Raw genomic sequence first — 13,546 nt, 5'->3', positions numbered from 1 at the left:
AGTACTGTGCTGTAATAGGTTTATAATACTTTTCACACAAATAATGCATAAAAAACAAACACAAAAAATAAAGAAAACATTTTTAATCTTACAGTACAGTCCCTTGAAAAGTACAGTAGTCCAGTACAACAGCTGGCATCCAGGGGCTGGCATCGAGTGAAGAGGCAAGAAGAGCTACTGACTGAAGGAGGGACAGGAGGTGGGAGATGGTAGAGCTGAAGGGCCGTCAGCAGTAGGAGATGGAGGGCAAGCTACAATGTCACTCACGCCTGACGCTGACGGAACGCACGTTCCCACCTTTGAAAATTCGCAACTTGAAGGTTTATATGTAGGGGAGTTACTGTACTATATTGGGGGTCCTAACCAGTCCAATAAGGAAAGACAAATAAATTAAGGTATACAGATCAGAAAAGAAAAAGTAAAACTATAGCAAGTTTTGAGAATACAAGTTCAAAACACAAAATTTGATTGGCTTTCTATAGGCTAACAACAAGCAATTGGAAATTGAAATTTTAAAATGCCATTTACAATAGCATCAAAATTATGAAATTCTTAGTGATAAATTTAGCAAAGTAAGTGTAACCTGTACACTGAAAACTACAAAACGTTGCTGAGAAAAATTAAAGACCTACATAAATAGAGAAACATATCACACTCGTGGATCAGAGGACTCAATACTGTTAGGATAATTCCTCCCACATTGGTCAGTAGATTCAACATGATGTCAATCAAAATCCCAGCAGGCTTTTGTGTAGGAATTAAGAAACTGATTCTACAACTTATTTATTTTTAAATCTTTTTTTTTTTATTGAGGTAGCATTGGTTTATGACATTTATAAGTTTCATGTGTACATTGTATTTCTACTTCTGTATACACTACAGCATGATCATCACCAAAAACGTAGTTTCCGTTACCATACAGTTGACCCCCTTTACCCACTTAGCACCCCCCTTTCCCTCTGGTAACCACTATTCTGTTCTCTGTAACTACAGAGTATTTGTTTTTGTGTTTTTCTTCATTTTTTCAGTCTGTTTGTTTTTTATATTCTACACATGAGTGAAATCATACAATATTTGTCTTTCTCCATCTGCTTTATTTCACCTAGCATAATACCCTCAAGGTCCATCCATCTTGTTGCAAATGGCAAGATTTCCTCTTTTTTTATGGCTTAATAGTACTCCATTGTGTGTACTGTATATAGATGTATTTTAAAATTTAAAATATATATTTAATATACATCACTTCTTTATCCATTCATCCATTGATGGGCACTTACATTGTTTCCATATCTTGACTACTGTAAATTTCACTGTGATGAACATAGGGATGCATATATCTTTTTGAATTAGTGTTTTCATTTTCTTTGGATAAATACCCAGAAGTGGAATAGCTGGATCATATTGCAGTTCTATTAATTTTTTGAGGAGTCTCCATATGTTTTCCATAGCAGCAACACCAATTTACATTCCCACCCACAGTGTATGAAGGTTTTCTTTTCTTCACATCCTTGCCAATACTTGTTATTTTTTGCCTTTTTGATAACAGCCATTCTAATGGGTATGAGGTGATAATCTCTTTGTGGTTTTGATCTGCAGTTCCTAATAATTAGTGATGTTAAACATCCTTTCATGTGCTTGTTGGCCAACTACATGTCTTCTTTGGAAAAATGTCTATTCAGCTCCTCTGCCCGTTTTTTAATCGGGTTGTGTGTTTTTTGTTGTTGAGTTGTAGGAGTTCTTTATATATTTTGGATATTAACCCCTTATGATCTGCAAATATCTTCTCATATTCAGTAGGTTGTCTTTTCATTTTGTTAATGGTTTTCTTTGCTGTGCAGAAGCTTTTGTTTCCACTGAGGAGATATATTAGCAGAAAGATATTGCTAAGACTGATGTCAAAGAGTGTACTGCCTATGTTTTTGTCTAGGAGTTGTATGGTTTCGGGTCTTACATTCAAGTCTTTAATTAATTTTGAGTTAATTTTTGTGCATGCTGTGAGACAGGGGCCTAGTTTCCTTTTTCTGTATGTGGCTGTCCAGTTTTCCCAATGGCATTTACTTAAGAGATTATCCTTTCTCCATTGTATGTTCTTTGCTCCTATGTCATAAATTAATTGTCCATATATGTGTGGGTTTATTTCTGGGCTCTCAATTCTGTTCCACTGAGCTATGTATCTGTTTTTCTGCCAATACCATGCTGTTTTGATTACTATAGTTTTGTGATATAGCTTGAACTCAGGGAGTGTGATACCTCCAGCTTTGTTCTTTCTTCTCAGGATTACTTTGGCTATTTGAGGTCTTTTGTGGTTCCATATACATTTTATAAATTTTTGTTCTATTTCTGTGAAAAATGCCCTTGGGATTTTGATAGGGATTGTACTGAATCTGTAGACTGCTTTAGGTAATATGTACATTTTAACAATGTTAGCTCTTCTAATCCTTGAGCATGGAACATCTTTTCATTTATTTCTGTCTTCTTCAATTTCTTATATTTTTCAGTATACAGGTCTTTCACCTCTTTTTGTTAAATTCATTCCTAGATATTTTATTCTTTTTGTTGTGATTGTGGGATTTTCTTAATTTCTCTTTCTGCTAGTTCATTTTTAGTGTATAGAAACACAATAGGTTTTTGTACATTGATTTTGTGCCCTGCAAATTTACTATATTCATTTATTATTTCTAGTAGTTTTTTTGTGTGTGTGGAGTCTTTAGGGTTTTCTATATATAAAATCATATCATCTGCAAATCATGTTAGTTTTCCTTCTTCTTTTCCAATTTGGATGCCTTCTGTTTCTTTTTCTTGCCTAATTGCCCTGCCTAGGACTTCCAATACTATGTTGAGTAAGAGTGGTGAGAGTTGGCATCCTTGTCTTCTTCCTGATCTTAGAAGGATAGCTTTCAGTTTTTCACCATTGAGTATGATGTGAGCTGTGGGTCGGTCATACATGGTCTTTACTATGTTGAGGTATGTTCCTACTATACCCATTTTATAGAGAGTTTTTAAAAATTATAAATAGATACTGAATCTCATCAAATGTTTTTTCCACATCTCTTGAGATGATCATCTGATTTTTATCCTTCTTTCTGTTATCACAGTGTTTCACATTGACTGACCTGTGGATGCTGAACCATTCTTGCATCCCTGGAATAAATCCCACTTGATCATGACGTATGATCCTTTAAATGTATTTGCTAACCTTTTTTGAGGATTTTTACATTTAGGTTCATCAGAGATATTGGACTGTAATTTTCTTTTTTTGTGTGCTGTCCTTGTCTGGTTTTGGCATCAGGCAATGATGGCCTTGTAAAATGAGTTGGAAAGTGTTTCCCCCTCTTCAGTTTTTTGGAAGAGTTTTGAAAAGCATAGGTATTAAACTTTCTTTGAATGTTTGGTAGAATTCACCTGTGAAGTTCTCTGGTCCTTGACTTCTGTTTTTTTGGGATATCTTTGATTACTGTTTCATTCTCTTTACTAGTAATCAATCTATCAAGATTTTCCATTTCTTCATGATTCAGTCTTAGAAGACTGTATGATTCTAAGAATTTGTCCATTTCTTCTAGGTTATCCAGGTAGTTGGCATGTAGCTGTTCACAATATACTCTTCTAATCCTCTGTATTTCTATGGTATCGTATTTCTCCTCTTTCACTTCTGGTTTTCTTTATCAGAGCTTTATCCCTTTGTTTCTTAGTGAGTCTAGCTAAAGCTTTGTCAATTTTGTGTCTATTTCATTTCTTCCGACTCTGATCTTTATGTCCTTCCTTCTACTGACTTTGGGCTTCATTTGTTCTTCTTTTTCTAGTTCCTTTGGGTGTAAAGTTAGACTGTTTGATATTTTTCTTGTTTCTTGAGGGAGGCCTGGATTGCTACAAAATTTCTTCTTAGTATTGTTTTTGCTGCATCCCATAGGTTTTGACATGTTGTATTGTCATTTGTCTTCAGGTATTTTTTGATTTCTCCTTTGATTTCTTCATTGACTCAATAGTTGTTCAGTAGCATGTTGTTCAGTCTCTACATATTTGTGAGTTTTCCAGCTTTCTTCTCATAGTTGATTTGTAGTTTCATGCCACTGTGATTAGAAAAAATGCACGACATGATTTCCATCTTCTTAAATGCACTGAGACTTGTTTTGTGTGCCAACAGATGATCTATCCCTGAGAAAGTTCTTTGTGGACTTGAGAAGAATGTGTATTCTGCTGCATTTGAATTGACTATACAAATCCATGAATCCATCTGGTCTAATGTTTCATTTAAGGCCACTGTTTCCTTGTTCACAGGATATCTATTCATTGATGTAAGAGGAGTTTTAAAGTCCCCTACTATTATTGTGTTGCTGCAAATTTCTCTTTTAGGTCTGTTAATAACTGCTTTGTGTATTTTAATGCTCCTATGCTAGGTGCATAAATATTAATAACTGTTATATCTTCCTGATGACTTGTCCCCTTCATCATTATATAATGTCCATCTTGTCTCTTGTTACCTTTTTTGGCTTGAAGTCTATTTCGTCTGATATATGTATGGCTACACCACTTTCTTTTGGCTGCCACCTGCTTGGAGTATCATCTTCCATCCCTTCTTTTGTGTCTATGTTTGTCTGTTGAGCTGAGATGGGTCTCCTGGAGGCAGTGTATAGTTGGGTCTTGTTTTGTAATCCATCCAGACACTCTGTGTCTTTTGATTGATGAATTCAATTCATTTACACTTATGGTGATTATTGGCAAATGAGGACTTAGTACTGCCTTTTAATCTTTTGTTTTCTGGTTGCTCTATTTCCCAATTGTTTCTTTTCCTTGTGTTTCTGTCTGCCATTTTGGTTTGGTGGTTTTCTATGATGTTTTTCTCAGTTTCCTTTTTTTTTTTAATGTTTTGTGGTTACCATGAAATTTGCATAAAATATCTCATAGATAAAATAGTTCTTTTTATGCTGAGAGCATCTTATCTTCACTTACCTATACAGGTCTGTCCTTTTCGTCTTCCCCTTTTATGTTCTAGTTGCCATAAATTATCCCTTTTTAAGTTGTGAGTTTGTTACCAAATTGAAGTAGCTATAGTTATTTTTACTGCTTTCCTTCTTTTTAACTTTTATGCTGTAATAATGTGTTTAAAAACCTATTCTGGGCTTCCCTGGTGGCCCAGTGGCTGAGAATCTGCCTGCCAATGCAGGGGACAAGGGTTCGAGCCCTGGTCTGGGAAGATCCCACATGCCACGGAGCAGCTGGGCCCGTGAGCCACAATTACTGAGCCTGTGCGTCTGGAGCCTGTGCTCCGCAACAAGAGAGGCCACGATAGTGAGAGGCCCATGCACCGCGATGGAGAGTGGCCCCCATTTGCCACAACTAGAGAAAGCCCTCGCACAGAAACGAAGACCCAACACAGCCATAAATAATAAATAAATAAAAATTTTAAAAAAAAACAAAAAAAACCTATTCTAACTGAGTTGTGATTTTTCTGATTCTATTTTACCTAACTCAAGGTTTTGTGTTTCAGGCAGAAGAGTTCCTTTGAACATTTCTTGTAAGGCAGGTCTAGTGGTGATGAACTTCCTCAGCTCTTGTCTGTCTGGGAAAGCCTTTATTTCTCTTTCATATCTGAAGGGTAACTTTGCTGGATAGAGTATTCTTGGCTGCCAGTTTTTATATTTCAGTATTTTGAGAATGTCATTCCACTCCCTCTTGGCCTAGAGTGTTTCTGCTGAGAAAACTGCTGACAGCCTAATGGGGGTTCCTTTGCAGGTTATCATCCTTCTTCCCCTGGCTGCCTTTAAAATTCTTTCTTTGCCATTGACTTTTGACAGTTTTAATATGACGTGTCTTGGAGAAGAAGGTCTTTTTGTGTTGAGGTAATTAGGTGTTCTCTTAGCTTCATGGACTTGTATATCCAGTTCCTTCCCCATGCTCGGGAAGTTTCCACTTATTATTTCTTTATATTCTCTATTTATCCTTAATTTTTGCCATTTTAATTGCAATGTGCCTTGGTGTGGTCCTCTTTGGGATTCTCTGTTCTTCTTGGACTTGGATATGTTTCCTTTCCCAGGTTAGGGATATATTCAGCTATTATATCTTCAAATATGTTCTCTGCCCCTTTCTCTCTCTCTTCTCTTTCTGGAACCTCAAAAATGTGAATGTTAGTATGCCTGGTGTTGTGCCAGATGTCTCAAACTGTCCTCACATCTTTTTATTCTTTTTCCTGTTCATCTTCAGTGATTTCCACTACTCTGCCTTCCACCTCACTGGTCCATTCCTCTGTACCATTTTGTCTACTGTTGATTCCTTCTAGTGTATTTTTCATTTCAATGATTGTATTCTTCACCTCTGTTTGGTTGTTCTTTATATTTTCTAACTGCTAAAAACTTCTAATTTCTCTCTCTGTTCATCCATTCTTCTTCTGAGTTCTCTGATCATCTTTACAATCATTACCTTGAACTCTTTCTTGGGTAGATTGACTATCTCCACTTCACTTAGCTCTTCTGGGGTTTAAATCTTATTCCTTTGCTTGGAACATGTTCCTCTGTTGCCTCATTTTGCCTAACTTGCTGTTTTTATTTCTGTGTATCTGGTAGGTTGGTTGCTGGTATGTGGGCTAGGTCCACAGGCTACGGGGCTGTGGTTGTCCTGGGGTGGTGTTCGCCCACTGTTGGGTGAGGCCGGTTCCAAGGCTAGAACAGGCTCATTGGTGGCTGGGATAGGGGATTCTGGGTCTGGTGTGTGCCCGCTGGTAGGTGGAGCTAGGTCCCAGGGTCTCTGCGTGCAGGGCCCTGGGTGTCCCAGATCTAGTGCCTGCCCAGTGGTGTGTAGAGCCTGGTCCTTGGCCCTCTGGTGGGCAGGGCTGTGTCCAGGGGAAGGTGTGGGCTCAGGGGGTCTTAAGGCTGACTGTCTGCTGTTGGGTGGGGCTGTGTCCCTGCCCAGTTAGTTGCTTGGCCTGAGGCATCCCAGTCCTGGTGTCTTAGGACTGGGGGGCATGGTGGGGCTGGGTCCTGTGGCTAATAAGCTACAACAAGGATTCCCAAATGGCGCCTGCCAGCAACAGAGTCCATGTGGCAGAACGAGCTCCCAGAAATGGCTGCCACCAATGCCTATGTCCCCAGGGGTGAGCTCCAATTAATTGCTTCCTGCCTCTTGGGGAGACTCTCCAAGATCAGCATGTGGGTCTGACCCAGGCTCTTTTCAGATTACTGTTTCTGCCCTGGGTCCTGGAGCAGGTGAGATTCTGTGTGAGCCTTTTAAGAGTGGAGTCTCTATTTTCCACAGCCCTCTGGCTCTCCCAAAAGTAAGCACCGCTGGGCTTCAAAGCCAAACGTTCTGGGGGCTCATCTTCCTGGAGTAGAACCCCCAGGCTGGGGGGCCCAATGTGGGACTCAGACTTTTTGCTCCTTGGGGAGAACCTTGCAGTTGTAATTATTCTTCCATATGTGGGTCACCCACCCAGCGTATGGGTCTTGCCTATACTGCGACTCCCCACCACCTACCCGTCTCGTGGTTCCTTCTTTAAATCTTTAGTTGTAGAAGATCTTTTGCAGTCGGTTCTGTTCTTTTTCATCGACAGGTGTTCCGTAAATAGTGGCAATTCTGGTGTGCCTATGAGAGGAGGTGAGCTCACACCACATATAAAAAGTGACTAAAAACGGATCACAGACTTAGCTATATAGAAGCCTAATCTCTAAAATTTCCAAGAGAAAACAGGAGACCATCTTAGTAACTTCTAGTTAAGCAAGGACTTCTTTAAAAAGGACATAAAAGGTGCAACTTACAAAAGAAAAAACTGATAAACTGAACGTCATCAAAATTTTAAAACATTTGCTCTTCAAAACGAAGATAAAAATAAAAGATCAAAAAAAAGGGCAAGGCACACAAAAGGGAAGAAAGTTTTGCAAAACAAGTATTTGATAACAGACTTGTATCCAGAATGTATACAGAACTCTTACTACTCAATAAGAAAACTAACAAACCACCCCCCAAAACAAGCAACAGATGTGAACACATATGAATGGCAAATAAGTACACAAGAAGACAGCCATCACCATTAATCAACAGTCAATAAAACCACAATGAGGTATCACTGTGTATACACTGGAATGGCTAAAATTTAAATGATGGACAATACCCAGTGTTGGCCAGGATGCGTTGCAATTGGAGCTCTCATATATGGCTGATAGGAATGCAAACAGTACAGCCACTTTGGAAAACAGTTGGCAGTTTCTTATAAAGTTAACCGTATACTTACCATGTGACCTAGCAATTTCACTCTGAGGTATTTACCCAAGAAAAATGAAAACATATGTCCACAAAAAGACTCATACACTAATGTTCACAGCAGCATTATTCATAATAGTCCCAAACTGGGAACAACCGAATAACCATCAACTGATGAATCGCTATCCATACAATGTAATTCCACTTGGCAATAAAAAGGAACAAATTACTGATATACACAATAAGGATGAATCTCAACAGCACTATGCTGACACAAAAGACTGCAAACTGGATGAGTCGATCTATATGAAGTTACAGAAAGAGCAGCATTAAAGTGACAGAAAGCAGATCAGTGCTTGCCAGGAGGTGGAGGATCAGGGCGGCAGGCAGACTGCAAATGGTCACAGTCTGGAAACGTTCTATATGGTGACGGTGGTGGTGGTTACACTAATGTAGACAATCTGTGAGAATTCTTGATTTGTACCCCTAAATTTGGTGAATTTATTGTATGTAAATATACCCCAATAAAGCTTACAAAAAGAAAAAAAATACTGTACTTTCACGCCAGGACCAAAACCAGACAGCCTGTTACCTAGTCACCTCCTGACCACAGAGTGTGAAGAATGTGTCATTTTGATCCACTACCTGCTGCTGCTGCAGAACCAGTTCCCGGCAGAGAAGCCTCATGCAGTGACACTGTAGACAGTTCACTGGTAGTAAAATGATCGTTCTTATTCTCACTGTTGAGACTGACAGGCTGCTAGAAAGTAAGGACACAAGAAAAGATTTGAACATCTCAAGCATCCTGTTACAAAATAACTGGCAGATCTTCAACTTCACATGTTAAACAGAAAAAAAGGTATATACGTAACTGAGAAGTAAAACATTTTCAGCCTGTCCCCAGGAATGCGGTCAAAGTTCCTTTATTTATAATATTAAAGATACTACTGCTTTTTGAGCACCTATTACATTCCAGGAACCATACAGGTATGTGCTTTATTATTATTTTTTTGTCGTTCAGAACACATATATTGAACACTTTATGTGTTCTAAGAATTGTTCAAAACACTAGTAATATAATAGTGAACAAAACCATGTTCCAGCTATCCTGAGCTTATACTGCATGGGGAGAAGGGCTATATAAATATTACTTAATTTAGTCCTCAGAAAAAGCCATGAAGTCTTAATCTTTCCATTTGTCAAATAAGAAAACAAAGGCATAGAAAGGTTAAATAACTTGTGTAAGCTAACCCACCTAACGTGTGGCAGAGCCGGGATTGGAAGCCAGGTCTGATTCCGTAGCCCAGGCTTTGCATTAGATTTCTAGCAAGTGTACTAATATCAGGCTTTCAAAATTGAGCATACTTTCTTGATTTGGATCATCAGATTCTGAACATTTGTTTAAAATCATTATTATACCCTGAAGGGAAGACTGAAGAAAAACTTTGCATAAATATTCATGCTTGTCTTGGATCCTATACCTAAGTATAGGAAGGTCTTATCCCAAAGTGTAACCTGACAAATAAATCTGAGGATGCCTTTTTAGGTAAAGAGATGAAAAGTTAAAGGAAAGTGACCAAAAATTTTTCGTTTAAAAAAATGACATGGGTAAGTATAAAACTACATAAACTGACTACTTTACTGATAATTAATGACAAAAATGAGCTCCTACCCCCTCCATACAGACCTGGTGTCCTACAACTGTGTCTGAAAAAGTAAAATTGCTAAATTCATGTCTTATCAGTATGGCTCGTTCCTGCCTAACTAGCCCATAACCCCAGTTGTAAGTAAGAAAACACATTCTATAGGCAATGAACACTTAAGTTTAATACCTGGATATCAAATTTTAAAGCAGAGGGGAAATCCAGTTCACAAAGAAAATCTGAAAGATAGCACTTTGGGGAAAACCTCGCAAAGTATGTAAGAACTCAGGACATAGCAGATTCTTTCACTGCAGCTTTTTAAACGGAGTCTGGAGGATATACTGCATGTTTCTGCAGAACAAAGTCTCAACCTCAGCTGTAATACAGTTACCCATCTAGGCCATTAGTCTTGAGCCTCAGTGCAAAAAACCTTAATTTTAATAAGAGGACGCACATTTATTTTCTCGCTTTTGTGTTGAAAGTTAGCATCACTTACATACTCAGCTTCTGGGGATGCACAGGATCTGGGCCTGTCCTCCTGCAGCCGGTCAAGCTGGAGCGGGGAGCTGCTCTTTGAGTTAATGAGGGGGTGCCCTTCATTCTGGGTCCCCCACTTTCCCTCGCCACTCCTTTGGCTGATGGCTGAAGATGGTGGGCCTGGATTTGGAGCCACTGCTGATACCGAGCAGGGTATTTCAGAAGAGCCTGCTGCTCCCAAGAATGGATATGGGGAGAATGGTGGTAACAAGAGAGGACAGATAGGGGGGTCACGCAGGAAGATGTTCATAAAAGTATCTAAGCAAGCAGAGGGCAGAGCTGGGAAAGACTGCAAGCCATTGGGGAAAGGCGGCTCAGGCAGACTCTGCAGCGCAGTTTCTGAGGCTGCACGTTCTCTCCCCAGGGAGGTCACAGTTGGGAGGGGAAGGGCTTGGACGAGGCAAGGGGCCTGGCTGGAAACCACCACTGCAGCCGGGAACGATGGGCCAGAGGCATGAGGAGAGGAGGTGGACAAAGGGCACCAGGGCTGTCCATCCTGGGCCTCTCCTACGAGGTGGGGACAGAAGTCATCCTTAGTGCCCTTGCTGTCCGACCACATGAGCAGCTTCTTACGCTTGTGCTTCCCCTTCCTGCAGCCAGCGGATCGGGTAGGCTTGGAAGCAGAATCTCCTAAAGGATAAAGAGGAAGGCGTGTTACAGAAAACCAACCCAGAACGGAAGAGAAGGACAATGTTGATAGATAATTCTAAGTAGATTTTACTAGGAATAAACATTGGCCGATAGTAACTATGTCCACTACAGGGATGACAAAAAATAGCTCTAAAAAGATGAACAAGATCCTGGGTAAAAGCTGTTGCTATAAAATAAACTTATTTCAATATCTCTCAATCAGTTTCTTACAAGCAAAACTCCTATACTTCACTTTGTATCTCCCAGTACTCACGTATGATTTATAAATTTGACAACTATGTTGATAAATGGAATATATTCTTAAAAATTTAACTACCTTGAACATCTGAATATTTAGCTTTGCTTCTGCTTTCTTGCTGAAGATAGGAGCTGTAGGGTGATGACAGAATCTTGTCCCGGAATTGATCCACATAACACTGTTCTTCCTTCTGCGTGTGGGCTGACAGCACAGCCTTCGTGAGCCCTATGTGTTTAAACTCTTCTGAGGCCAGTGGAGCTGGGTGTGTGCTGAGGGTCCAGGGCTCACAGGGCAGGGTGCCAAGTTCTGCTGGACTCAATTCTGATGAAGTGGAGGAAGACAGATTTAATTTTAACTCCTACCAATTATTTTGCATTTATTTACTTTCACTCATTTAGTTATCTTTCAATAAATGTTTACAATCATTACAACAGCTGGAACATAAAACCTTCATCACTCTAGCAGATAAATTTTTAATTTTTCTGCCTTTCTTTATACTCTTTGTACACTTGTGTATACGTTTTACAGTTGTAATACTCAATGTGCATACTTATTTAAATCTTGCTTTCATTGTAAATATTCTTCTATCTCCCTGAATTCTCCAAGAAATTGTTATGTTTGGATTTATTTTTCTTAATATGTAATATATCCATGTGGTTCAAAAATCAGCACGTATTAGAAAGACATTTAGTAGCTTCTCCCTATCCCTGTACACGATCTGCCTAGTTCTCATTTATTCTCCCCACAGAAAACCATTTCTTTTATTTCCTTATATATCTGTCTACTTTCTTTACACATCTATAAATAAGCATGAATACAGATTCTTATTCCTCACCTCCATGTTTACCCAAACGGCATATAATCTTGTACACTAGTGTGCAATGTGTTTTCTCATTTAACAATATCCCTTTTATCAGCGCATCACATATGATGTATTTATGACTTTTTACTAAAGTAAGCATCTGTAGATGGATGCTGAGTTGCTTCTAAACATTACTTCTTCCAGGTACAAAAGATTTTATGGTGGACACTGGTGGGTTCTCCCAGCGTCCATTCCACCTCTCCCCTGCTGTGTGGTACTGAGGTGTGGGTGGGCATGCCCCCATTCCGCATCCAGAAACAGGCACTGACTCGTCTAAGTCAACATAGCAGAAGGACTTCAGATTTTGGCCAAGATGGAGCAACAGGGACTAGACTGACCTTCCCACCTGAAACAACCAGGAAGGGACTAAATATATGAAACAGTAAGTTCCAAGACACTGAACATCAGGTAACAAAGGAGAGTGACTCCTAAGGGATGGAAAACAAGGTGAACCCCACATCTGCCCAGCTTATTGCCTTGAGAGTTTCTGAGGAGCAAGGTGGGGAAACCAGGTGAGCCTCGTGGGCTCCCTGAGGGCAGAGGCAGAGCTGAGAGTCTGGGGAGGCCACATGGCTGGAGTTTTCAGGAAGAGAAGTGTAGAGGAGAGCTGCACAGAGAGGACTCCAGACAGCTGCAGGGACCCCAGAGTCCTCACCAGTGCACGGATGGGAGGAAAAAAATCACCTGAAAGGATCAGACCGAAGCTCATACTAGCTGGAGAACAGGGCTCACTCCCAAGAGCCAGACTAGAAAAATCTCGTAATCCATGGGCATTGGGTAGAATGCTCTGAAGGGTCTTGCATCAGTAGCAGAGAAGAATTAGGCCTACCCTACACTGCTCTGGTCCTGCCTAACCAATTTTAAAAGCAAAGCCTGAAAAGACCAATCTGTTTCCACATAGCTTAACTGGGTCCCAGAATAAAGCTCAACGGTGCTCACAGCAATACAGAAATATTCAGCACCCAATCACAGTATCTGGCATCCAATCAAAGACTAGGCATGCAAAGAAGCAAGAAAATACAACCCACAATAAGGAGAAAAATTAATCAAGCAAAACCAACCCTGGGCTGGCAGAGGTGGTAGAATTGGCAGATAGAACGTTAATAGTTATTATACTGTATTCCATACAGCCACAGGGAAGATTAAATATGTTATATAAACACATGGAAGATATATTAAAAAACATCCAAACAGAACTTCTGGAAATGAAAACTAAAATATGTGAGATGGAAAATATACTGAATGGAAATAACAACAGATTAGATATTGCAACAGAAAATACCAGTGAACCTGAAGACATAGCAACAGAGACTGTCCCAAAATGAAACAAAGACCTAAAAAACTGAAAAAGACTTAAATGAACAGAGCATCAGTGGACTGTGAGACAACTTCAAGCAGCCTATATACCTATAACTTGAGTCCCAGAAA

The 13,546-nt window shown here is 39.7% G+C and overlaps 1 protein-coding gene across 3 annotated transcripts in view; it reads right to left on the bottom strand.

The window, feature by feature from the left end:
* Window positions 1–13,546, bottom strand: part of PER3 (period circadian regulator 3) — a 56,130-nt gene that overhangs the window by 6,323 nt on the left and 36,261 nt on the right. For all 3 annotated transcript variants that reach the window (XM_036862911.1, XM_036862920.1, XM_036862928.1), the window contains 3 exons: window positions 11,335–11,577; window positions 10,327–10,997; window positions 8,833–8,947 (listed from right to left, as the gene is read on the bottom strand). In XM_036862911.1, the coding sequence (XP_036718806.1) occupies window positions 8,833–8,947; window positions 10,327–10,997; window positions 11,335–11,577 (1,029 nt within the window). The remainder of the gene's footprint in view (window positions 1–8,832; window positions 8,948–10,326; window positions 10,998–11,334; window positions 11,578–13,546) is intronic.

Source organism: Balaenoptera musculus, chromosome 1, assembly GCF_009873245.2.
Source record: "Balaenoptera musculus isolate JJ_BM4_2016_0621 chromosome 1, mBalMus1.pri.v3, whole genome shotgun sequence".
In the NCBI taxonomy this organism is placed as follows: Eukaryota; Metazoa; Chordata; class Mammalia; order Artiodactyla; family Balaenopteridae; genus Balaenoptera; species Balaenoptera musculus.
This window is presented reverse-complemented; position numbering and strand designations above follow the sequence as displayed.